The following is a 24392-nucleotide window of genomic DNA, read 5'->3' as shown; positions in this document are numbered from 1 at the left end:
TTAGAAGAGGATTTTAACAACTTTAAAAAACTCTTCATGGATTGTTCAAAGTGACAGGAGAGAGAAAAACTAATTTTTTCCCTCTCTGTTTTTTTTTTTTTCTGACGAAACGGCCTTTTGTGGCAAAAAGGATCACTTTTTTCTACCCTAATTCCTTCCTATCTTGTTTCATCACAAGTCACACTGCATTAGAGTCCTAATGTTTCTATCAATAAATGATGGATTTGCCAATGGTGATTTAAGTTTGAAATTACTTGCGAAAACTTAATGAAGCCTGCAAATCACGAATTAGATCTCAAAGAAATCATCTCTGACTGTTAAAAACTACAGGGCCAAAGTAATTTCAAGGGTCGCATTTTTCTCCCCTCTATAAATTATGTATCAGGGCAAAACAGAGGTGGCTCTGTAGGCATTATTATGAGAGTAATAGCAAATAGCAATTTGTCTCTTGCTGCCAGAGCTTTCTCTTACTGGTGTGTAGTGGGGTGAGTGACATGCTCCTGCAGAAAAATATTAATCTCTGCTGCAACTAGTTTTTCTGAGTGCCAGTCTGCTTCTTGTCTGTTTGGGGTTTTTTTTTTTCAATTGGTTTGTGAATGATGATCCTCAATCCCACTTCCCAATCTTGTGTCCTCATTACCAAACTGCTCAGACTGCTTGTCTGCTGTGGACAAAAATGATACCCTGAAGCTCTCAGCTATTGTATTTTTAAATGAGGTTATATTTTTATAACCCCAAGTTTCCTTTGCAGACTTAAACTGTCCCTTTTGGCCCCCACTTTGCCTGTGTAGGAAAGGATGCCTGGTGCTGCTTGCAGTTTCATGGGAATCACTTTTCTCAAACATGCATGTGGGGGATTTGCTATTGCTTGGAGCATATTCATTTAGTTAATTAGATTTGTGAAAGAAAATTAAAAGTTTCCTGTCCTAAATTCTGGATGTTTAATGCAATTTGCAAATGGTTATAAATCTATCTAAAATAGCTGGAAGAGCCACAGTTATCCTATTGATTCCATCCTTTCTTCTCCCTCAAATCTGAGGAGATAAGAGTAGTTAAAGCCCTTCCCAATAAAGGGGATGGGTGAGCAGAGAGTGCTTCTAATGCTTTGATAATCTTGCCTATAGATTTCTTCTCCTCTCTGTTCATTTTGTTTGAATTGACCCTGCAAATGAACCCTTTTTTCATCAAACTTTGGGTTCATCTTTTCCATTATTAACAATTATATTGAGTGTTTCAGAAATCGTGGGTGTTTTTGCACCCTCACATATTTGTGGTGAAACAGTACTCCAGTGAACACACAGCTTTCTCAGTTTTGCACTATTTTGTTCTAATTTGTTAAATGATTTTCTTTTTCTTCCCAATGTGTCTGCATAAGCTGTGTTGGTGGGAGGAAATTCAGCCCTGGCTGATTAATCTGAGCATTTCTGTTGTCCTGTTTATGTTGTAGAAAGAAGGGTGAGCACAATGGGGTTAGTAATTGAAGCTTGTTTCAGTCCTCTCATTTACTCCATGTGTGCTGGGTGTCATTTTTCATCAGCAAAGCTTCTTTGTGCAAAAGCTGAATATCTGTTACGTCTGATTTGCATGGTTTCAGCTCTGTTTCCAAGATTAGATTGTCTGTGGCACATTTATCTATCAACAAATTGTTTGTCTACGTGATGAGACATTCCCTTTGGCAAGATGGATGTGGTTCTTCATCGCTCAGCCTCCAGGTTAAAGCACTCGTGATTCTTGACTGAATGTTTCTTTCCCAGAATCCTGTGTGCATTTGGCTGTAAGGCCAATTGTACCACCAGTGTGAGGTTAGCAAAGAAATCATTAATGCTCAGTGAAATCTGTGCATGGACATGTGGCTTTGCATCTTCAGAACAACTGGAATCCAGTCCCTGTCCCAGGACTTTGTGTAGGGCTGTTGGAGCCCTCCATGTTTTAGTTGTGCAAATCTCTCAGTGGTGCTGATGAGCCTTGGCTGTGCTGGCAGCAGTGAGCACTGGCACACTTCTCCTTCAGTGGAGCTTTTCTGCACTTGCATGTTTGCCTCTGGTGTCACATAGCCAGTTTCCCAAAGCCTTTCATCCTCCAGGGACACTGTGACTCCTGTGAGATTTACATCCCACATTCTGTCTCGCTGATTTCTGAGTTTTTCATCCTGTCACAGTTGCTGCCACCTTGATCTTTTGACACAATGTAGTTTCAGAGTTGTGGTTTTTTTCTTTTCACCATTAATATACTGCAGCACTTCCAGTGATAATGATGGGTTTCACCATTGTTAGTTCTCTTGATGACTTCCAAATTTTCCAAAATTCAGAGATAGGGACTCTGACCACTGACCTGAGCAGCACTCAGAAGAGTATGTCAGGTTTTTATGTCCCAAAGCAATGCTAGATCGAATGGGGTCTTCTGAAATTATATAGTCAACATGTTTTCTGTGTTGATTAGAAAGGTAATTGGAGCCATTTGGCTCCAAAACCAAATTGGTTTTTTTGTTGTTGTGTTTTTCTTGTTGTAGTTTCGTTGTTCGTGGGAGTTACTTTGGTTTTTCGGTTTGTTGTTTTTTTTTTTTCTCCATTTGTCTTCACAGATGTGATGGCAAAAATTTCAGCAACACTATGTCAGGAAGTTTAGTAATGGGGAAGATCACCTGATTCTGTAGCTTCCTTTTCTGTTTTGGAAAACCTGTCATAGATAAAGAGATTCGAACAATTTTTTGACTATTGCATTTTCTAGCAGTCAAGCCCAAGAAAAGTGAAAGTTGGCATAGCTAAGACTTCACCAGCTGTTGTCAAATTGTTGCACAGTGAAGCAGTTCTTGTGTGACCACTTGAGAGCTCCTGCTGGTCACAGGTACGCAGCTGAGGGGATGTGAACACTGCCTCTTGTTAAAGTGGTCATGCTTTGTGAAAAAAATGAGATTTAAATAGAATCTGATGATTGGGAAAAAAAAACCAAAAAACCAACAACCAAAAAATCACAGGCGTATCACAAGAAGGAAATGGTCTTTGATAATTTTTGTAAGTGCATTTTGATGCTCAGGTGAAGGCACTGTATGTCCAGTACTTGTTATTTTGTGAGATTCTGAACGAGTAGAAATAGTCTAAATAGCAACGGCATCTGTTGAATAGTCCTATCATCAGCCCATGGAGCTATGCCAGAGTTTCAGCAGAGCTGAGGAGCTGCCAGCCTTCACTGGATGAAATCATGTAAGATAACAGCAGCAAGGCAGAATGACAAATATAACTCTTTCTTACTAATTTTTTGCATAAACCACAAGGCCTCAACATCTCATAATAAATCCTTTTTTAGTAAAAGCAAAAATTCTCAACTACAATTGCTGGGTTCAGTATCTGGAGTATTTTACAAACTCCCATGCCAGTATTATGGGACTGGTAGTATTGGTAAAAGCTGGTAGTATTGGTAAAAGTACAAGGTTGCTCCTCTGGATGAAGTGACTTGTGCAGACTAATCCCAGCCTGCAATTTCTTTCATGCTGCTGGGTGAATATGCGGGTTTTGTGGTTTTTTCAAAAAGCATTCTCTTTGACTCTCTACTATGTAATATTTAGGTTCTGCAGTTTGTCATCCTGACCCAAACAGGCTGTTTTGCACTCCCCTGACAGATGGAAGAAAATGTGTTGAAGGAAAATGATCAATGATGAATAACAAATAAACAGCAGAACTGGTCTCAGACAGATTTTTATTCTTGCTAAAACTGCTTTTTCCAGCGTTTATATGCCTGACTTTATGAGCATTAATAGGGTGTGGACTGGAGATGGTCCTGGTGATCCTGCACCCTGCCAAGCCACTGCTGCAAATTCTCAGGGAAGTGTCTGGCAGGACAGGAAAGGAACAAAGGACAGGTAAGGGGCAGAGTGTTCCTACGAAACTAAAAGAGCTAAAGGTACTCAGTTGTTTGGACTGACAAAATAATCATGGAGCATTCATTGCTGAAAGTTAAACTGAAGGCACTTTTTGCTGTTTATCTTGGAGTCCTGGCTTTATGTCAGGGGGACTAAAATGTGCTTGCCTGTACCAGGGGAATTAATGCAACCCATCTTAGAGCTGCTCACCTGTGACTCCTCAGGCTTGGCCTGTCCCCTGCAGCCACAGTCCTGGGGGCTGAGGGCATGCAGGCTCCCACACTGTAACCAGGGAAGCCACGTGAAAGCAGCCTCTGAGATAAATGCCATGAATGTGCTGCAGAGCCTGCTGCAGATGGTGGCTCTGGAGCAGCTGGCCTTTGTCACTTGGATGACACGGTTCCCAGAGGACAGCCAGTGTTGACATGGGCAAGGGAAATGTGGATTTGGCAGATATGGAGCTCACTGAGATAACTCAGGCTGTGATTGAGGAAAATTTGTGTCCCGGATCACAAGTGCCAGTTCAAGAGGAGCAGTGCCTGAGTCCCAGGATGGGATGTGCTAGAGAGACTGATATGTTTTATTTCAGCTGTTCTTTCAGGATGGATTTGAAGCAAAGGTCAAAGTGCAGGGCATAGGTGACATAATATGGCATGAATAACCAAGTCTGTATCCATGGGAAGCTTGTGGCCTGCTGGAAAGATTTGCAAATTTTAAGACGAGATGAAACAGTTACAGTCCTCTATGGTCCATAGTGCTTCAATCAGTATTCTTGTCATCAAACTAATTACATCTGAGTTGTAATTTTACAAAATTCTTGAGTCTTGATTTAAAGGCATCATTGACTGCATCTGATTCATCAATAATTTGTTCCAAGGATTTATTTTTGCTTCATGGTTAAAATTACACCTTGTTTCTATCTTGTATTTGTCTGTCTTAAAAGTTCTAACCATTAACTCTCATTATGTCTTTTTGTGGTGGAATAAAGTGCTGTCCGCTGTTGAGAATTGCTGCTCCATGTGGGTACCTGAAGGCTGCAATTACGCTGCTTTTTAACCTTGTCACTCTATTTAGTTTTTCCAAGAATGTTAGTCATGTGAAGGAAAGCACACTTCTCAGTAGCTTTTTATTGTAGGTCTTCTCTGGAATCTTTTCAGATTTTCAGTAGTTTTTTTGAAAACATGGATATCAATTCTGCAGTGCAGAGGTGGTGACACAACTCTGCCTTTATGCAGCTGATGTTGAATAAACCCATGATTGCTTCCTCTGTGAGTTGGAAGCATTGCCCTCAGAGCATGTCCATCTCCATTTCCTCAGTCCCTCTACAGGTTTCCTGCTTTCCATAATATAGTTTCCAGTGTGACCTCACATGTTTTTCTTAGATATCTTTTCTGGTATTTGTCTGGATAAGCCCTGAGGCTCTGTAACCAAGCAGGCCAAGTGATATCAGCAGATTCTTTAATGCATGGCAAGTTTTGTGTGGCATCTACAAAATTTCAATAGCAGTGATTTTTATACTACCTTCCATAGCATCAGAAAAATACCAAATAACTTTGGGTCAAGAACCCACTAACAACACCACTGGATGAATCCTCTGTTTTTAATAATGTTTCTTTTTTGTAAGGTTTACTTTTTAAAATACATTCAATGTGGCTGCAGTGACTTTTTTTTTCCTCTTGTGCCCCCATACCCCCTGACACTGATAGCAAATTTCAGTCAAATTTGAGCTCTTCAGAGGTGTCAAAACTACTAAATTTAGGTAGGTGCAGAGACCCAAATGAATGCCCCATGGGAAAAAAAAGTCTTGGAGCTATTGCAGGCAGTATTATTGAACATCACAGAATCCAAGGGGGATGAGAGGGAGCAGTCAATTTCCACTTTTAAGGAGAGACTTGGGATTAATGCTTCTCTTTTGCAAAAAGTCAGTCTCTTAATTAGGAAAGAGGGGCTCATTTTGAAAGGTAGAAGCATGAACAGTAAATTCAAAACAAGCCAGAGGCAGCTGAGGAGCATCCTCACAGGTGTTCTTGGGACCGTTGTCACATGTGGCAGGTTTAATCTTTCACTTTAGTTTCTGCTCCTCTCCAAGGGATAACTCCCCCCTCTGACAGAGATGGTTCCTGAACAAACCAGACCCTCATGGACAGTGGTTCAGTCTGCCTGGGTTGCTTTGAGCACCTTGGTGCCATTTCTAGAAGGGGCTCTGGCACATGGCAGAAGCTCATTTCAGGCCCTAAGCTCCAACACTGCCTGTTTGAAAACACAGCACCTTTGGTGCCGCTTAGCAGGGCATCTGCTGCTTGTTTGGTAAATGCCACTTCTTCTGTGCAAAAACAGCACATCCAGTTCTCTTCTGTGTGGAACATCCAGCATCTCGGTGAAGGCACTGTCACTTATCTCTGTTTAACATATGGGCTAACAACCGTATTTCCTTCTTCATTCGACTCACGTGACTTCCAGTGAGAAATGTGGCTTTGTTCTCACATTATTGGAAGTGTAGAGAGTGTTGGAAACTTGCATTTGGTGCCATATAATTGTGACTGGCAGTTTGTTTATTTGCTTGTTTTCTGATATTATGGAAAGCAATCTCCATGTAGTTTATTCATTTGCAGTGACTGAGTCCCAAATCGTTCCATTCACAATTAAATCTGCTTTCAGTGACGTGCATTGAAGAGCTGCAATTGTTTGTTTCATTAAAACAAGGGAGGCGTTTAATAGCAGTTACTCACTTCTGTTGCTTTGGTTATTTACCAGCTTTCCAAGACATTTTGTTTACCAGTTTATGATATCATCACTGAAAAGCTTACCTGGGGACTAAACCAAGTGATTCCAGTTGCTGAAGGTCAGAACACCCAATGTGTCAGGGTTGTGTGTTTGGAGAGGGAATGGTTTCCAAGCTTGCATGTACCCTCACAGAAACGTGGGTCTGAGCCACTGGAGATACCACGTGAGAATGCAAAGTTGCAGAAATGCGAGCAACTCCATTGTCAGGCAGATTCCTGCCAGCTGAGGAGCTGGCATTCAGCATATCCTTTGTTCTTCCAAGTACACATCCATGTGATTGGAAGACAATAACGTTTTTTTCAGGGAAGAAAAGATAGGTAAGGACATCATCATCTTCTCTGCTCTTTGGCCAGGGGCAGCTCTTGCAATGGTTTTGCTGAGTTTCTGCCAGGTAGCCAGCTATTCCTCCAAAGCCCACTGTCTGTTCCCTGGATTTTGGATTTCTGCTGCCCTCTCTCTCAAGGGGTGCGTTCTGCATTTTTCCTACTTCCAGGCTGAGCAGAGACCATGCTGCCACAGGAATGAAGCCCACTGTAGTGCACTTGACTTAGCTTGCTGCTCTGTTCCCTCCAAGGATGATGGTAGTTCTGCTCACAGCATTATTTATATAAAGTAAGTTAATTTCAGAGAAAGCTTGTCTTAAGAATAATAAAGCAGGCTGTGTGCAAACCTCACTTTCCCCAAAGGATTAACATTCCCTGGATCTAGGAAGACACAGCTCTTTCTATCTGTTTCCACAGAATCACTCTTTCCAGACAAGTTTCTGCAGGCAGAGTAGCAGATTTTAACTCTTCAGTGGCTTTGGTTTGCTTTTTAAATGGGTGTTTTAGTTCCAGCTCAGAGAAAGGTGGTTTATCAGCAGACATTTGTTTTCCTTGTTCTAAGGAATCAGGAAAATTTCTATCCCTGAGGAAATTAGCTAGCCCTCTCCCCCAGCAGCTTTGCAGCTTGCCCAGTTGTTACTGATGCCAGTGGAGCTGAGGTCTGTGTTCAGCAGAGCAGCTCTGACACCAAGAGGTGGCAATGCTGCTGCCTGTGAATAACTGTGGGAGCTTAAAGCCTTCCCCATGGCCCCAGCAAAGTCTAGGGGACACCAGAGGTCTGATACAGAGAGGGTGTAATTGTTTTGATGTTTGCAGAGTTGTTTTTACCTTACAGCAGTGGACAAATCTCTATTTTGGCTTGTGTTTTTCTTACATAAATGTAAGAGGAAATTAAGTTAATTGGGTAAATGGATTTGCAGATAGCCCACAGTTACGTGGTGTGGGGGCCTCATTCATCTTCTCTTACCACAGTGGGAGCACAGGGCATGATTTGCCTTAGTTATCCCTCTGCCTCTGATATTTTAGTAGTGCTCTCTCTTATTTGAGCACTCTCACATTCACCTTTAAGCTAAGTAAATTAGTATTGTAAATAATTGAAGCCAAGTTTGATCCCATGGGATGGCTGCAGCAAATGGCTCCGTGGGCAAATGGCCAAGTTCTTCATCTCTGTGAGCAAAGTGCTGCCTTCCCCTTGCCCAGTCTGCAGCGTCTGCAAAGGATTATGTGTCCAATGTCACTGTTCCTAATACCTAATCACACAGTGGTCATTCATTCCTGCAAGGGAAGTGCCTTGTCTCCCTGCTTTCACTTGCCTCTGCAGTCCTGCAGCCTCTGTGGCAGCTAATTGGATCTAAAGCTCTATTGACTCGTGCATCCCTAGGTGGATGGGGGATGTTTTTTGGCGCTCTTTTTTGGGTCTGTATAGTTAGAGATAACAGGTTGTTAGCGCTCAAAACACAAATGCAAGCCACCTTTCATGTCTCTTGGCAAACAAAGGCTCAACAGCATGTATCATGCTAATTAGCATCCTTCCCAATTTGCTTATCTGAGGTTATACTGATGACTGTTGAGGACAAATGAAAGTGACTATCTGTTTAAAAATTTCAAAAGAAAAAAAAAAAGGTAAGGAGGCTGAATACAGATAACCTGGGAATATGTTCAACATAAGCATAGGTTTTGAAAGGAGGAGTGTTTCCCTTTTCCACTGGCCTGGATTCAGTGTGCATGGCATTTCAATACATGAGCATAGTTCAGAGGAGTCTTTACACCCCGCCACAGGTGTGCTCCTGTGGCCACTAGAGATCAAGGCAAAATTACCATTTACTGGGACAGGAAGGAAGGGAGTGAATCAGGACCACGTGTGGGGAAAGACGATTGAAGTGAGTAGGAGGGGTGGCACAGGAGGGAGACGAGGGCTTTGAGGGTAGGTTGTGAGATCTGTGGAAAACGAGGCTGATGTGTGAAGGCAGAGGAGGCTTGCTGAGAACAACAGTTGGTGGGAAACGTAACTGGAGAAAGGGAACAGAAGCTCTTTTGTGTCAGTGAGCTTTGGAGCAAGTATATGAAGAAAACCTGCTGCAAAGGGAGTTTCATTCTGGAAAAGAAACGGCACAGTTAGACCACGATGACTCCCAGCTTTGCTGGTGTCACTGCTGTTGAGGATGAGCATCCTTTTTGCCCCAACCAGCTTAATAATCTGAAGAAGAGCTTATTTATATGTAAACAAAAGTTTCCTTCTACAACATCAGCATTAAATGTATCCTGAATGCTCTGTAATTAGGTATGTCATAAAAACCATGCACTTCAGTGTTCACTCACCTGAAATTCCTCCAACACGCTGGTGAGGCTTTTGTCACCAAAATCCATAATGGTTAAGAAGAATTGACTTAATAACATGGTAGTTACTTAGCAGTGTCCGGCTTTTGAGTAAGCAATTGATTTGATTTACCTGCCTTGTTTCACCCAGCCCTTTCCCCAGGTCTGCTGCAGCATTCAAACTCCTTTGAAACACTAAACAGCAAGCCAAGAATTTATATTTAAAACTTTTACCCCTAGTTTCACTAAAAATAAAGAAGATTGGTTGGTTTTGGTTTTTTTTTAAGGAGGTCTTGAACTATCTCATTGGGAAGTACCTGTGTTCAGGTGCCATACAGACAGCTTAAATAAGGTGTTGGCTCTGCTACTGGCTTCATTCTCTAAATGAGCCAAGAGACTGCACAGCTGCAGCTTAACATTTTGAGCCTGTGTCTCTGAGCTTGTTATGATGTACTTTATTTAAACAAACCTGGGCACCTGACAAACAAGTTATTCAGCTGTTGCTGTGCCTAAGAACAGTTTGCATGGCAGTGGCCTCTGGCTACAGAGCAGTGTATTTCCCCTTACACCAGCCATAATAGGAAGCTAAACAATGATAAAATGCCTGTCTCTCCCTTGGACTTTTAAAGGATTCATTTGGACAAAATCAGGTGCTGTTTGCTGGAAATACTTGAATTTGCTCTTGCATGAAAAATTTTGAGTTGCAGAACCTAGTGACTTGCCATCCTTGTGATCTCCTGTTTAAAACACAGGCACTAAAGCTGCTGTGGCATTCATTGAATTTTAATAGTATGAAAAGTTCAGGGACATTTCAGTGGCTCCTTTCCTGCAGCTTCAGCTGGTTGCTGATGACTGCACTCTAGCACAAGCAGGTGCTTATGTGCAGAAGTGACTGAAACTGTAATTAATTGTATGCACAAACCATGGACCCAGGAAACACTGGTTTGAAAAACCCAATTTCTTTGACAACATTAGTAGTAGTGGTGGTAGTATCTTATTATTATCTTTTTGTTCTGAACCGTATTGCAACTTCTTGGTTCTTGCCAGAGCACATAGTGGGAGACTCTTTCTCTTACAGCTTCACCAGTTGCTTGCTCTAGGCCAGTGCTGGATGTGGTTGTCCTTCCTTTTGCTTCCTGATGAGCCTCAGTTTTAGCTCCAAGTGTCAGGAAGGTTACTCTCTCTCTCTCAGGTTAGAAACTCCATTCCTTGTCTCAGATTGTGTACAGGGCTTCATCTTCCAGGGTGGACTTGGTATTCAAATACTTACTTCAAATTATTTATTAATTTATATTGTTAACTTTATGGCATGACTACTGTCAGGTTATTCGTGCTTTATAAATAGCCGAAACACAAGAGAAACAGTGACTGTTCAAGACTCTGTAGAGAGCCTGTGGCACATCTGGAATGTCTTACCTCAGCTGATCTGTGCCAGTAGGTTTCAGAAACATTCATTCTTTTTGCTCCCAGATCATTTCCTTTGATCTTCTATTCCAGTATTCTTTGCTCTTCTGAAGTTAAACAGCCAGTGCATCTCTCTTGATATCAAACACTGCTAGAGAAATAAGTATTTCAGCTATATTTTTGAAGTTTAGAAGATCCATAAAGTGATGCCTGATGTTGGCTTTTGCAGTCGAGCTAGGAGAAGAGAATTCACTAGCTAGTGGCTTTCTGTGTTAAAGGAAGCAATTACAAAAAAAAACCAAAACCACAAAACAAAACAAAAAAACCTAAACATTAAGTCCTGAAGTTATTTCACATTTGGAGATAAAGCAAGGAAGGGAATGCTACAGCGCTGAGCAAAGCATCCTGGAGATGTGCAACATTGATACTGGCAAGAAATTCATATATTGTCCCTTATATTGGCCAAATATCACCAAAAGTCATGCAGTATCTCTTATTTACTAAACTCCTAAAAGATTTCTATTTATAGGCAGATAGTATAAGGAAGATCTCAGTGGTGAGGAGAGCATTTACTGCTCTCAGCTCTCAGCTTCTTACAGACAGGCTCAGGGACATCTCATTTAAAACAAGCCTTACCTGTTGCTACAATCAATCTCATCTCTTCTTAGCAGGCAAAAGCTCCCACAAATGACCTTATAGATTAGGCACTTTCTGTTTACATTCGATTTCCCACTCCCTGCTATTTGTAGAGAATGATTATCCAGGCATTAAATTAAAAGTTTTGCCCGGTGGGAAGCTATTGGATATTTTGTCATTTCCTTAGAGCCTCTCCTGTTCTGCTGGAGAGACAGAGGTAGGGGAAGCAATCACCAGAAAGGTCAAGAATATTTGCTTACCTATATTGGAACACTGCTGAGAGGCTTTCTCCAGTTTAGGGGACTTTTTGGGTAGAACTTTTGTTCAGATTGTGGTAGGAAAGCATTGAGGCTTGAAATGAAAAGTCTCCAGTTGCCTGCAGGTTAAAAAGCTGGGGATGCTGCTGGCATCCTCTGGCCTTTTCCTAAAGGCTATGCCACCATCTAAGTGACATCTCATGCTTTTAACAAGTTGAGAAGGAATTAATAAGGATCTCTCCAAAGCCTTCTATTGACCTTTATTCCAGAGAAGATTGCAGCAAAGCCACCTTCCCTCTCAGTGTTCTGGGACAGTGGAAGGACTTTGTCTCTTCAGTATTGGTGGAGCTTCAGTTTGATCACAGTCGTGCGTCATATTAGCTGTAAGTGCTGATAATACCCGTGTTCTGCACAGACACAATTCTCTCGTTTGCCCAAAATATTTTGCTCAAAGCACTTCTTCCTGCTTATCAGCAGCAAAATTACAGGACTGGGCTTCTCAGGGAACGGTTATTTGTCTTCTGTTTCATGCCTTAACAGTAAGTACATAAACTCCAAAGCCTTTCATTTAGATGGAGAGTGAGAGGTCTGTGAAACCACCCCCAGGAACTGAGAAGGCCCCTACAGTCCCCTATCTGTAAAACAGAGATGGAATTAGTTATGAACCTGGGTGCTTGCAGTGTAGAATGTTCATGTAGTGCTTTCAGCATGTCTGTGCTAAGCAGGAGTTTGTTGTTGCTGTTGTTACACAGTTTTTATCTCATCCTCAATTATTCCTAGGTTGTCTTATTCAAGGAGACAAGGTGGAGTCTGACAGCCCCAGGTCCTCTTGAAGTGTGCTGGCTTCTCCAGCTGGGCTTGTCAGCCAGCCAGCCACAGTTCTGCTCGGAGGCTCTGGATTTCTGAGGCAACGATGGGACAAAGCTGACAGTAAAACCAGCCTTATGTGTACATTGCTACAGCTTAAGTAGCTGCCTCAAGGGAATACAGATTAAGAAGGAAAACACTTTTTAATTTGGCCTGAATTTATATGCAGGTTGGAGTAAGACTTTTTTAAGCGATGTTTTGTCCCAGCTGTAGTTTAGGTGAGGCTCAGATAGATCCCTGCCTATTCTCTCTAACTGCATCAGCTGCTTCCAGCCACTTTCCCTGACCTCCGTGGCAGGTTCTCGCCAGTCCTGCCACATCTCTTGTAGCTTTCCCTTCTCCAGTTCAAATACTGAGTTTCCTTCATTGCCTGAAACTCTGTGCTCATGACTTCTCCACCTTAGAGCAGTGTATATTTTTTAGAAAGTCTTTGTAATAGGACAGTGAGAGACTTAAGGGCCCTATTAGGGCCTAATGGAAGTCAGTTCAGTTGCAGTAGCAACAGGATCTTAGCTTAGATAAAGTGCAGTAATATGCATGCCCTGCTCTAAGAAGTTCTTCTCTTGAAGGTGCGGATTGTAGTGGATTACCACACTGGGACACGTTTAACTTACCAGAAACACCACTGAAACCTGAAGGGGCTGATAAGCATGGGCAAGGCTCCGGTATGTCTGAAGCCAGGACTCACAGGAATTCACATGGATGACGTGCCAGCTTGAAGCTTTCACCTCTCATCTGTTGACCAATGAATTCCAAGGAGGAAAAGAATTTTTCTCTTCTTCACTAACAGATTGATAGAAGGTTCTTGCTGCCAAATCTTTCAGAAACTCTTCTGTCTAAAGAAATCTCTGGCATTCCATGTCTAAAAACAGGCACCTCATTTAGAGCAACAGTTTGCCTGCAGAGAGTTTTTATTATTCTTCTTTGAGGTACTTCACTAGAGCTGTGATTTGTGAAGAGCCTGGCTTGTGTATGGAAAATTGCAGCAGATTCAAATTGCAGAATATTAAATATAATGCTTCAGTCCCTGATTTGAGATAGACATTTTGCCTGGCTGAGGACTGATAGCACAGAGACAAACAAGGGACGCTGACAGATTGGTGAATATTGGGTGGGATCATTTGTCAGGAGATGTGATGAATCACTGTGGCGCAGCATTTCATTTTCAGAAAGATCATTTTCTGAAAAATTCAAATTAAAGGCAGAAGAGACAGCTGGGGGTGTTTTGGGAGTTCTCATTTAAATCAAACTTACAATTAGAATAAAGGCATATTGAAAAGTTCCTGGTATTCTAAAAATATTTTGAGGAAAGAAAAAAAACAGAGGTTAGAAGAAAACAGGAGGACCTGGAAGAGCACTTGTCAGCTGTGCCCCACAAATAGGCCTTGAGTTTTTCTTACCCCACTCTAGTCAAAGCCAGTAGGAATCATATGTCTAGAGCTTCAAGCAGTGCTTCAATTAGGAGAAAAATACCCATCTTATAACCTTGTACACAGGTTATTTGAGCAGAGGTCAATGTGCTTTTAATAGGACTGCACGTAGAGCCTGTGCTCCTCACAGTGTGAACAAGAGCAGTGCTCCTGTTTAATTTTGTCTGGGCTGTCAGGAAGTCCAAGGCTGCCTCAACACTGATTAATTCATGCAAGGTAACACATTAATAACAAATGGAAACGGGGAGAGACAGAGGGTGGGGGGCTTCCTGCTGGTACTTCAGCTGCAGACACAAGTGCCAGGAGGCCACAGGCTGATCCCTGCTCCCCCTTTCTCCTGGAGCCCAGTGGCCATCCACAGACTCTGGGTGTACAACTGTTCTGTACAAGGTTATTCCTAGGGGATGATGAACACCTTTCTGACCCTAGTGTAAGCAAGCAGAAGAGTGTGAATGCTTCAGGGAGTAGCTCTGTGACAAAGAGATTTAAAACCAACTGCTCTTCAGAGAATAGCACACTGTTGTATGTACAGCACACTTGATTAGAAGGTCAGATGGAAACTTCAGTAAAAGAGAACTGTGTAAAATCCTACCTGTACCATCACTCAAATAAATATAAAGTCCTCTCTGTGTGTATATGTGTAAAACTGGTATTTCCAGATGCCTTCCCTGTCAGTGGACTTGAAATGAAAAGGTAAAACAATCTAGCAGTACTGTTTCACAACATATGTTTGCCTCTTTCAAAGTTGTAGCTTGCATAGAGGTGAAAGAGAGAGAGAAGGAAATGAGTCACATAGTGTGGGTTTCTAAAAAAACTTACATCCTCTTCCAAGCAAGATTCAAGCAAGCACTTTGTTTTCAAAACAACAAATAATGATGGGTCATACCATGTGCAGGACTTGATGTTGAGGCTTTCTGAAATAGCTGTGGGAGAGCTGGTCCCATAGTGCCTGTTTTCTTGACGAATGCTCTGCAGGTTACACAGTTTCTGAAATATGGCAATCTGATGCCAGTTGTATTCCCAGTATAAAGGCCTGGCACTTTAAAGTAAGTGGTTAATTGGATGAGGAAGAGAGGACTTGCTTTCATTTTGCCTCAGCAAGTTGCTTGCTAGTGAGGCTTCTCCAGGTAGAAGGCAGATCAGGAATGCTTGGTGACACAGTCCCTCGGTGACACAATCTCTTGAGGCCATGTTAAGGCACACCTGGACTACCAAAACTTTGCTCTTGATCTCTGTGAATGTTAATTTTAAGTTATAAATTATCATTACGTTAGTATCAATCTCAAATAGGATGTCAAGATTGCAAAGCAAAACTTGAGTGAGGAAAGGCAAACTTTGCATTTTTCATCCTTTTGTTAATGTGGCATTTGCCCTTCAGATAAGAATCAGTGTTCTTTCCCTTGTTCCATATTAGTGCTGATATGAACCTAAGGCTGGTGTGTAGCTCTCTCACTCTACAGGGCAGATATTCTCCAGTGAGATAAATTAATATTCAAAATAGACCTTTCTCTTTCATCTTTGAGGGAGGAGATCGCCTAGCTGGATTTCTGTCCTCACCTGCCCTCAGTTACCCTGTTCCTCTTCACTTCTGTCAGTTTCTGAATACGGATTAGATTTTCAACAATTAATTTGCCTCATTGCCTCTGAGAGGACATTAACTAAATTTCCAAGCCTGAGACTGGCATCACAACCATGCCCTTCCATCCTAATTGATGGCTCTGCTGGAGACCACAGCATGTCCAGTTGAGACACAGGGAGCTTGAGGGTGGGTAAGTGCAGAGCTGAAACACAGTTCAATCTAATTCTGAAATGAATGCTAGGAATCCCCAACACATATAAGTTTATCGTTTATTGCCTGTAATTTTCTCAGCTAATTCCAAATTTAATGACAGCTTTCAGCTTTGGTGCTCTCTTCTAATTAACATACCAGTGACTCTGTATAATCTCTGTGTAAAGCCAAAAGCAGCTTACATGATAATTACAGGGGGATCACAGCACCTACTGTTCAAGGAAGGCATCTGTGAGAAAGGCCTCACATGGTAGTTAAGGTGCTGAGATTAAGTTGTGCTTAATTTTAACTTGTGCTGTTTCTTGTACTGCCTCAAAGCTCTTTTATTACTGGCTCAATATGATGCTGGTAAACTTTCAGGAGGGAAACAAAAGAATGGGACAGATCAAGCACGATCTTTTGCACATACAGCAGAGGCTTCCTGGACATGGTGAACTTGTGGGGTCATAGTTTTTTTGTAGAGTCATACTGTTGAGTAATCTTATATTTGCTTCATAATAATTATGGTGTAGTGGGTTGAAAATTCCTTTTTTCCACTGTGCAAGGTGCTTTGTGTCCACGTTTTTGACAGCTGCTGATAAAAGCAATTCTGACTGCACAAAGCAGAAGGAAAGTCCTAGTGTATGGCAGAAGCAGAATACCTTTGCTACCTCTGTTAACTGAAAATTAACATTGGTTACATCATTTTAGACACAAGCCCTCCCCAGTTGGAATGACAAGTGCCAGGGGGGCAATCACTGGGGAGTACACCATGTCTGTCTGTTTTCCAGTAAGGAAGAGTACACATTAATGCCCTTGGTTACAATTAAAGATACTAAGCTAAAAGAAAATGCTGTATGTAGATGAATGTTTTCATAGGTAGGCCTCATTTGCGAAAATGAGTGATTAAACTGTGTCCAGTCTCCCTGTAGTACTTTGGTGGTTAAGTGAGAAGGGAAAACATGTATTAGAGATCTCTGTGATGGGAAACATGAAGGTAAACTCAGAAGAGGAACTCCTCATGTTATTTACAAAGTGCAGATACCTGTAATAGATACCAGCTCTACTGGAGAAAGGCATTAAGAAGTGTTGGTTCACCTTTTATTAATATCAGAACAGGACCATTGTCCAACATCTCTCTGCTCTGTGCACTTTGATTCTGAAACGTGGTACTCACCAAATCTTGAATTCTGTGCCTTTTGTTGTTTGTTTTAGATTGACAAGTATGCTCAGCGGGATCTGAAGAAAGGACTTCATTTGTATGGGACAGATGGAAATATTGGCCTCACTAATGCATGGAGCATCATTCAAACAGATGTAAGTCTGAGCTCTCTTCTTTACCGCTTCTTCTTTACCTCCTGGGTTCTGTAACAGCATGTTCTGGGTGTGAACCTAATTAAATCTCCAATTCCCAAGCCATTTTCAGCAACTAAACCCTCTGCTTTTTGTAACAAGCAGTAATTTTTATTTATTCCTCCTTTGACAGGAAATATCTTCTTTCTTTTAAAAGGTTATATTAAGTTGATGCCTCAATATCATGTAGTTCTGTGTGATGTGGAGGGTGAAGGAGCTGGTCAGACAGGAAACAAGCAGTACTTCTCTTTAAAGTCAAAGGGGGTGGCTTATGTTGGGATGAAAGGCAATAGCATAACAGCAAAGAACCTCTTCAACCACTTCTTCATTTCTGTCCTGTCTCCTTTCACTGCTATTATTGTTCCCACTAGCGCGTCAAAATGGAAACAGACAATGGTGTTTGCAACCTCTTCCTACAGTCAGTGCATTTTCCCCAGCAGAATTCAATCATCCTCCATCACAGGTGGACTGGGAATGTTTTTTGCTACATTGCCACCGCTGTTCCTTTGTCTTGATTCTCTGACAGCCCTCTGCCAGTGTTCATCTCCTAAGGACTGGTGAACACTGGCTTCCTGCTGTCCTTGTCTGAGGAAACACCATCACTGACAGTTCAGGTTTATTAGCTCTGTACTTCTTGTTTCATGTTCAGTTCAGTCAGTTCTCCTGAGGGTCATCTTTCTGATTTCATGTTCTCTGATTCTTGAACAGAAAAGTGCTCCAACTTCTCCTCTGTTTTAGGCAGAAGCACTTGCACTGCCCTGGCTTCACTCAAAAAGTCTTGCATAGCTTTCTCAATTTCTCTCCAGAGGTGCAAGTGTGGTACAGACAGGAGAGCTTTAGTCTTGCCTGATGTCTTAAAGGGATCAAAGACAGTAACCTCTCCCAGAAGTCTACTCTTATGGACAATACAAGGTAACAGGAGCAACATGCTGTTAAAAAGTGATCTGAGGAATTAAAAATTTGGGATCACTAACAGAACAAAATAACTCATTTGCCAAACTCCACGTGCATCTTTGGGTCTGCAGGACCTGTCTGTTTTGAGTGCAGTAGGTTGCCAGCAACACTCCTGTGTGTGAAAGACAAACAGCTTGGGTCCAGCAAACAAGCCAATTCCAGTCCTTCATCCCAAAAACTGCATATGAAAGGTTCTTTCAGATACCTTTAAAAGGCCTCAGCATCTTGCAGTATTGTTAATAGTTTCCTCTTCCAATACTTTTTCCATTTTCCAATACATCAGATATGAAAAGGCATCAATTACTGACAAGAGAGATGCATTTTGTGGTGCTAGCCCGAGAGTAAGCCATGTGAAATACAAATAAAATTTTTAATATCGTTGCTAATATCCAACAGTATTAGTTTACTATTTTACAGTAACTTAATTATGTGTAGTAAAAATATAGTAAAAACTATTAATATTAAAATGTTTGCAGTAAGTATTAATCTGCTTTCAGTGACACACCAAGAACTGTTAAAAGCATATAGCAAAGGTGGGGGGAAAACAGTGTTTGGAGGACGCATGGGATATAAACACCATACTTCTGCTCCCCTTTCTGTAAAATAGATATAACAATATATGCAATGTCTAGTCCACATAGTCACATTTTTTCAAGATCTTCACAAGCTGATTGGATTCAGAAAAGATGTAAAAGAATAATAAGAATTTTGGAAAGTGGCATTATGGTGAGAAATTTTAAATACCTTATGTAAACAGGCAAAGATGAAGTAGTGATGTGATTGCAGTCCTTAAAGAGAGAGCAAGAAGGAAAAAGGGTTTTTAGAGAAAAGGGCTCTGTAATTGATCCAAGAGCTAAAAACTCAAGTTAGATGTACCTGGTGGTAGGATGCCATTGTACAGCAGGACAGTAGATTCTTTTTCTCTGAAGAACAAGACCTGCCTTTTTGCTTGAAGGAAATGGTCACGTTCAGTGCCCAGCTTGGGTTTGAGGCAGGACTCAATAGTCTTGTGGTTTGTGCAATGCTGCAAATCACGGTCAATTGTCCTGATAATTCCTTTGATCTTGAAACCCATTATAGTTTAAAGAGTGCCTTACAAGTTTCAGATGACACTCATGTCAGCTAACTCTCAGGAGCTCAGAAGGTGACGAGAAAATGCCATCCCACGGGCTGTGTGCAGCCAGGGGACATCACTCGCTCATGGCCACTGTGAAATTAGCCCATGCCAGCTTGGCAGTACCACAGTGTCAAAGTCACTGTGCTCCCCATGCTGGGCACTGAGGAGAACAGCAAAGAGTTCCCACAGATCCATTTTTGCCACTCTGCACAATGGGTTTTCACATGTATCTTTCAAAACTATGTGGGTATAGACTATTGCAGAGGTGCAGCAAAGACAATCCCATTATGGCTAATTATGTAAAACACTTTGCAGTTGAATAGAGCTATCTAAATGGCAACTTGGGGAGTTTTTGTGTAATAATCATTATCTCTTACATCCCTAATCAGTAGAGTGTAATCACTGATTGGAGGATTAGGGTGATACAGGGGATTTTCTCAAAGGAAAGTCCCAGCCCAGGCTTGCTGTTTGCATTGTGTCTCCTAAGGCTCTCAACAAAACCCACAGTAGAGCAACCATGTTGCTACACAGGACAGTGTCTTTCCTAATGGGAGACATCAGTCATTGGTTGAGCCATGGGCTGTGTCCGTACACGAATGGAAAACAGCAGCCTCACAAAAAAAATGTGCCATGTAAGAAACATGACAGAACTCATAGTGAGCCCTTCTCGCTTGTCCCCTCTGCATTTGCACTCCTTTCTTTGCTAAAGTATTTTTCAGGTTAAAGCAGTAGCTCAGACACTCTGGCATAGATCTTCATTTCTCCCCAGATTTACTTAGCTAGAGACTATCCCCATCCTGCATTCACTAGGTACTACTGTGTATGGCAGCTTTGGCTTAAAGGAGGAGGAAAAAGTTTGTTCAAGAAACAGAACCACATTTAGATGTCATTTGACTTCTGTGGGACTGGCCAGTCAGAAATGAGAGGGGAGTTTTGACTGGGAGTGTGGAAGCCTAGTGTACACAGTGACTTGTGAGTGGTGATAATTTCTTTGTCTAAGTGTGAAAGGCCTGAGCACCTTTTGAGGAAGGTTTTCTTCTGTGAAACCTTTGTGCCTTGAAAAATGGTTTTCGTCTTTTTAACAGAAGCATACAATTTTGAGAAACTGTAAACAAGGGAAAAACAGGGCCTGTCTTTTAAGAGGAAGTCGCAGTTTTGGCTGATGCCTGAGCTGTTCATGTTACTGATAAAGGAGTTGGGTTAAGCTGCACACCTGCAAAGCGTGAGAGGAAAGGCAGTGGACTCATTTTGCAGTCCTATTAAGCCTCTAGGTCAGGGAGCTGTTTCAAATCAGAATATTCTATTGATTTCTTTTTAATACCTTCAGCTAACCAAACTCACAGCCTCTCTCAATAGCGTTTCAAACCTTAAAAGGATCAGAAACACAAGCAGATGAATTCTGCATGTTGTGACCGAAGACTACGAAAGCTTACAAAGTGATTTTTAAACATGACTAAAATTCTAATAGTTCAGGAGGTAAGTTACTCTGAACTGCATTACACTCGTTACCCACCAGGACTGGTTAAAGTCACAGGTGGAGATCATTAGAAAATGAGAAACAGGCATTAATTTTTAAAATGTTGCTTCATCCCCAGCATCTTTGTGATGAATATTTGAGCACTTCTTTTAACTAACCAGGCAGTAATTCGAGAGGCATGCAGAAAACCTATTAGCTTCACTGAAGTGAGCAAATTCAGCTCACTTTAGCTGCTGTGTAATGCCTTTTCATGTCTATTTAGACCACTGTAACTGAGAAGAAATTTGACCCATCTCCTTCTGCCCAGTCATTGATTCTGTTAGATCTAGTCATACTTTAGAATTACTGCTGAAGTAATCCAAACCACCCATTAAACATGAATTTTAGAACAAAACTTATCTCACCACTTTTCACAGTGATGGAGGAAAAGGGTGTATAGAAGATCCCCTACTCTGTCTCTAGTTCTTTGCCACATTCACAAAACCAGAAATCAAGGCATTGCTAAAAACTGTCTGCAACAAGGATTGAGTATCTGTTTATTTTCACAAACCCTATCCCAGCCTGACTGACTTTGCAGGAATTTGGCAAAGAAGATAAGGCCCACTTAGCCTTCAGTATTGGTATTACCTCTAAAATGCGTACAAGTGTCCAGCTCCTTCCCATTTTTGTTGCACTGAGATAGAAACTTCTTAAATGCATTACTCCCTTTTAAAGTGTGTTAGTCTGGGTACCCCAAAATAAGCACTGTTAGTTTTTAATGTTTCTAAAAAACTTAAGTGTATTGTTCCCTGTTGAAAGTAGGAACAGAACTAAGCAATTATGCAACTTGTCTAATTCTATCACTTAACTAGTGAAGGGAACAAGACAGGACTGTAAATGTGACCAAAAAATGAATGTGAATGTAGAATGAAGTCTCCAATTGTTTCATGCCTGGGACTGGCAGAACATCAGCCTTTGTGGTAGAACTGGCTACAAACAAAGTGCTGGTGACAGAAATTACCTTTCATGTGCCCTGAGCTTTCTCCATCCACCAGGTGTAGGCCTGTCTCCAACTATCCCTGCTTAGAAACCTTGCAAATTTTTGAGAGAACATTGCTCTCAAATCTAAGAGGACTCTAAAAAGTCCTCAATATTCTCCTTTCTTCTAATGGTCCCTCATCTCCCTCAGCAGTTTGGCTGCTTACTGTTCAGCTGCATGAACCTGGGATAAATCAGTTGCTTGTCACATGATCCAAAATCACTCCTGCAGTCTTTCTTTTCTGCTTGGACATCCGTAATGAAGTCTCTGAGTTTACTGAGCTTTCAGCTTATCTGCCTTTCTGGCTTCTGACTGGACCCCTTTGCTGAATCTGAGCTGGTGACCCATTCAATCCCATTGCTGCTCATTTTCTTGTTCCTGCATCTCTGACTTACTGCCATGGATCAGTGCCCCTGCTCCCTAGAGATGCCAGTTACTGGACTTGGCCTTCCCTGAGCAGTACTCACTCACTTGCTTCTGCACTCTCAGGTCTCTATGGTGTTAGAACTCTTCTGTATTCATCACCTCTCCTTTAGGGCTATGGATCATCCACTGCTTAATCCCATTGCTCATCCTTTGTCTTCCAAAGATATTTCTTCCAGTTGTAGTTACAGACATTATTTCTTCCAGTTCCAAGACTATTGATCCTGTGCTATGTCCTTCTTTTATACCTTGACCTTCTCTTAGCCCATTCTCCCATTGCTGTGTCCGCTGTGCTCTTGTACAGAGAATCTGTGTGGGCAGGCAGTTTGTGTCCAACTGCAGCTTGTCTTCCCAACTGCATCCCTTCCTATTCTCACCTGGTGCTTTACCAGGAATTTTTACTCTTTGGAGTCCCAATCCTCGCTCATGGCTAGCCACCTCCTGCGTCACAGGCTCCATAGGAGCAGCTGTCCTCAACCTGTTAGTGAGCACTTGACTACAAAACCCGCGCTTCATCTTCATCTCCTTAGTCTGTCAGACTGACACCTTCAGCCATGCATTATTATGGGGAGAAGGAGTCTAGTCCTGATTTATGCAAACTTGTGTCACTTGTGTTTGGCCAGAACATCACTCAAATGTCTCAGCCCTTACCGCTGCACTCTCTACATCACAGATGAGCCACATTTTTAAGGCTTGCTGTTTACAAGCTGTCACTTCTCACTGTCTGTCAAAGAGCTGCCTCCTGACTCTAATGATGACAGCCTGCAAGACCTTCTTCTTGTTAGATTTCCAAATAAACCAGCCTTTCTCAAATGCATGCCATGTGTTCCAGGCTGCTCCTACCCGCTTTTGGGACCTGTTACACATGGACCTCCTGTTTTCTGTGCAGGAACATAGAGTAAAAAAAGAAAGGCACAAACTTTTTTTCTAGCTTCATGTCAGTTTGTAGAAAATGAAACCTGTAAACTTACAAATCAAACAGTTGCAAGTAGAGGGTTGAGTTCTGCCACAGACCACATCAAAATTTGGAGCAGAAACTTGGAGGGATAGATGTTAGTCCAGTAAAGTTTTCTGACTTTTCCTTGGCAGAAGAAAAACTCTGCTGTGGGGACTGAAACATCTCTATCAAGGAGGACTTTGTGAGTGCTGGAAGCATCATATGATGCATGAGGCAGCGTGTGACACCTCTGCCCTCTATGGGTCTGGAGTGGCACATTTTGTGTGTGCAACAAGACCTGAACACTACAACTCTACCTACAGCCTGAACTCTACAACTATTCTATAGCAAAGGAAAACTCCCCCTCTAGCCAGTGTAAATGTCAGGATCTCAGTTAGGTCTTTGGCCCTGGTGATGCAGATGTCTGCACGATTATGAGTCTGTCAGAAACAAGAGGAGTGATCTCTGTAGGGATGCAAAAAATACTCTTCAGGCTTATATAAAATCACATTTTAAAAAATAAGATCTTGGCAAGTCATTCTGGGACTATGTAGGTGGCTGGCACAGCCCTGAAAAAATGTGAGGTACTGTGAATAGCAGAGAGCAGTTGTGCCGCCCAGTGTTGTCTTGTTTTACTCATTGGTGCTGAAGTGTCTAAATACCAACAAATTCAACTTCCGAGTCCGCATAGGGGTGACAGATGGTGTATACATCTATATGGTAATGAGTCCTAGCTTACTTGCTATCACAGGAATATACCAGTTCCAAGGGGAAGATGGCCACAGAGCTATTCCCCATACCACGGTGTGTTTCCTTTACCTTTCATCCCACTACCAAAGTCAAACAGACCTTCTGATTTAGCAGTGTTGTGATCTCTGCACACACTGTGGCATTGTAGGTAGACACTTAAGGCACCACTATTAAAGCAGCATCAGATGATGACATTAAAGAAGTGCACCACAGAGAGAAGAGGAGGAAATACATCTTTTGCTGACTGGCAAAGACTTTCAAAGGTGATTAGTAATTAACAGCTTAGTGAGAAATTTGCCTTGTTTACTTCAATCATGATCCCAGAAGTAGTGTGCCGTAGAGATCCCAGTATCTTCATTTCTTGGGTGCTGTACCCTTATCTTTTTTCCTGACAAGCTGCAAACAACTGTTATAATTCTGCTCAGTCAATAACTCAATCTCAGTACTTGTCTGAGGTTGTTCAGTTCCAGCTCCTGCAGTATCCTCCCACTGCAAATAGGTGCCTTTACTTCTTGCATCAACATTAGCTGCGTACAAGGCCATATTTAAACATAATAAAAGAGTGGAGAAAAGGGTCTGGTTGGGTAAAGCTGAGGAAGAACTGTATTTCTTTAAAAATTCAAGCCTCTGCTGGTATAATCAAAATGCACTGAGTGTCAAGCTCCAGGAGGCAAAGTCAGAACAGGCAGAAGTCAGTGATGGATCACACTTACGATATCACC

General features: G+C 41.8%; 1 protein-coding gene across 5 annotated transcripts in view; it reads left to right on the top strand.

Annotated features, from left to right (window-relative positions):
* TSPAN4 (tetraspanin 4) overlaps positions 1-24392 on the top strand; it is a 431876-nt gene that overhangs the window by 393959 nt on the left and 13525 nt on the right. For all 5 annotated transcript variants that reach the window (XM_042038860.1, XM_042038859.1, XM_042038856.1 and 2 more), the window contains one exon: positions 16857-16958. In XM_042038860.1, the coding sequence (XP_041894794.1) occupies positions 16857-16958 (102 nt within the window). The remainder of the gene's footprint in view (positions 1-16856; positions 16959-24392) is intronic.

This window comes from Corvus kubaryi, unplaced genomic scaffold (assembly GCF_017639235.1).
Source record: "Corvus kubaryi isolate FWS band 111438036 unplaced genomic scaffold, C.kubaryi_AGA036_p1.0 37392, whole genome shotgun sequence".
Lineage (NCBI taxonomy): Eukaryota > Metazoa > Chordata > Aves > Passeriformes > Corvidae > Corvus > Corvus kubaryi.
This window is presented reverse-complemented; position numbering and strand designations above follow the sequence as displayed.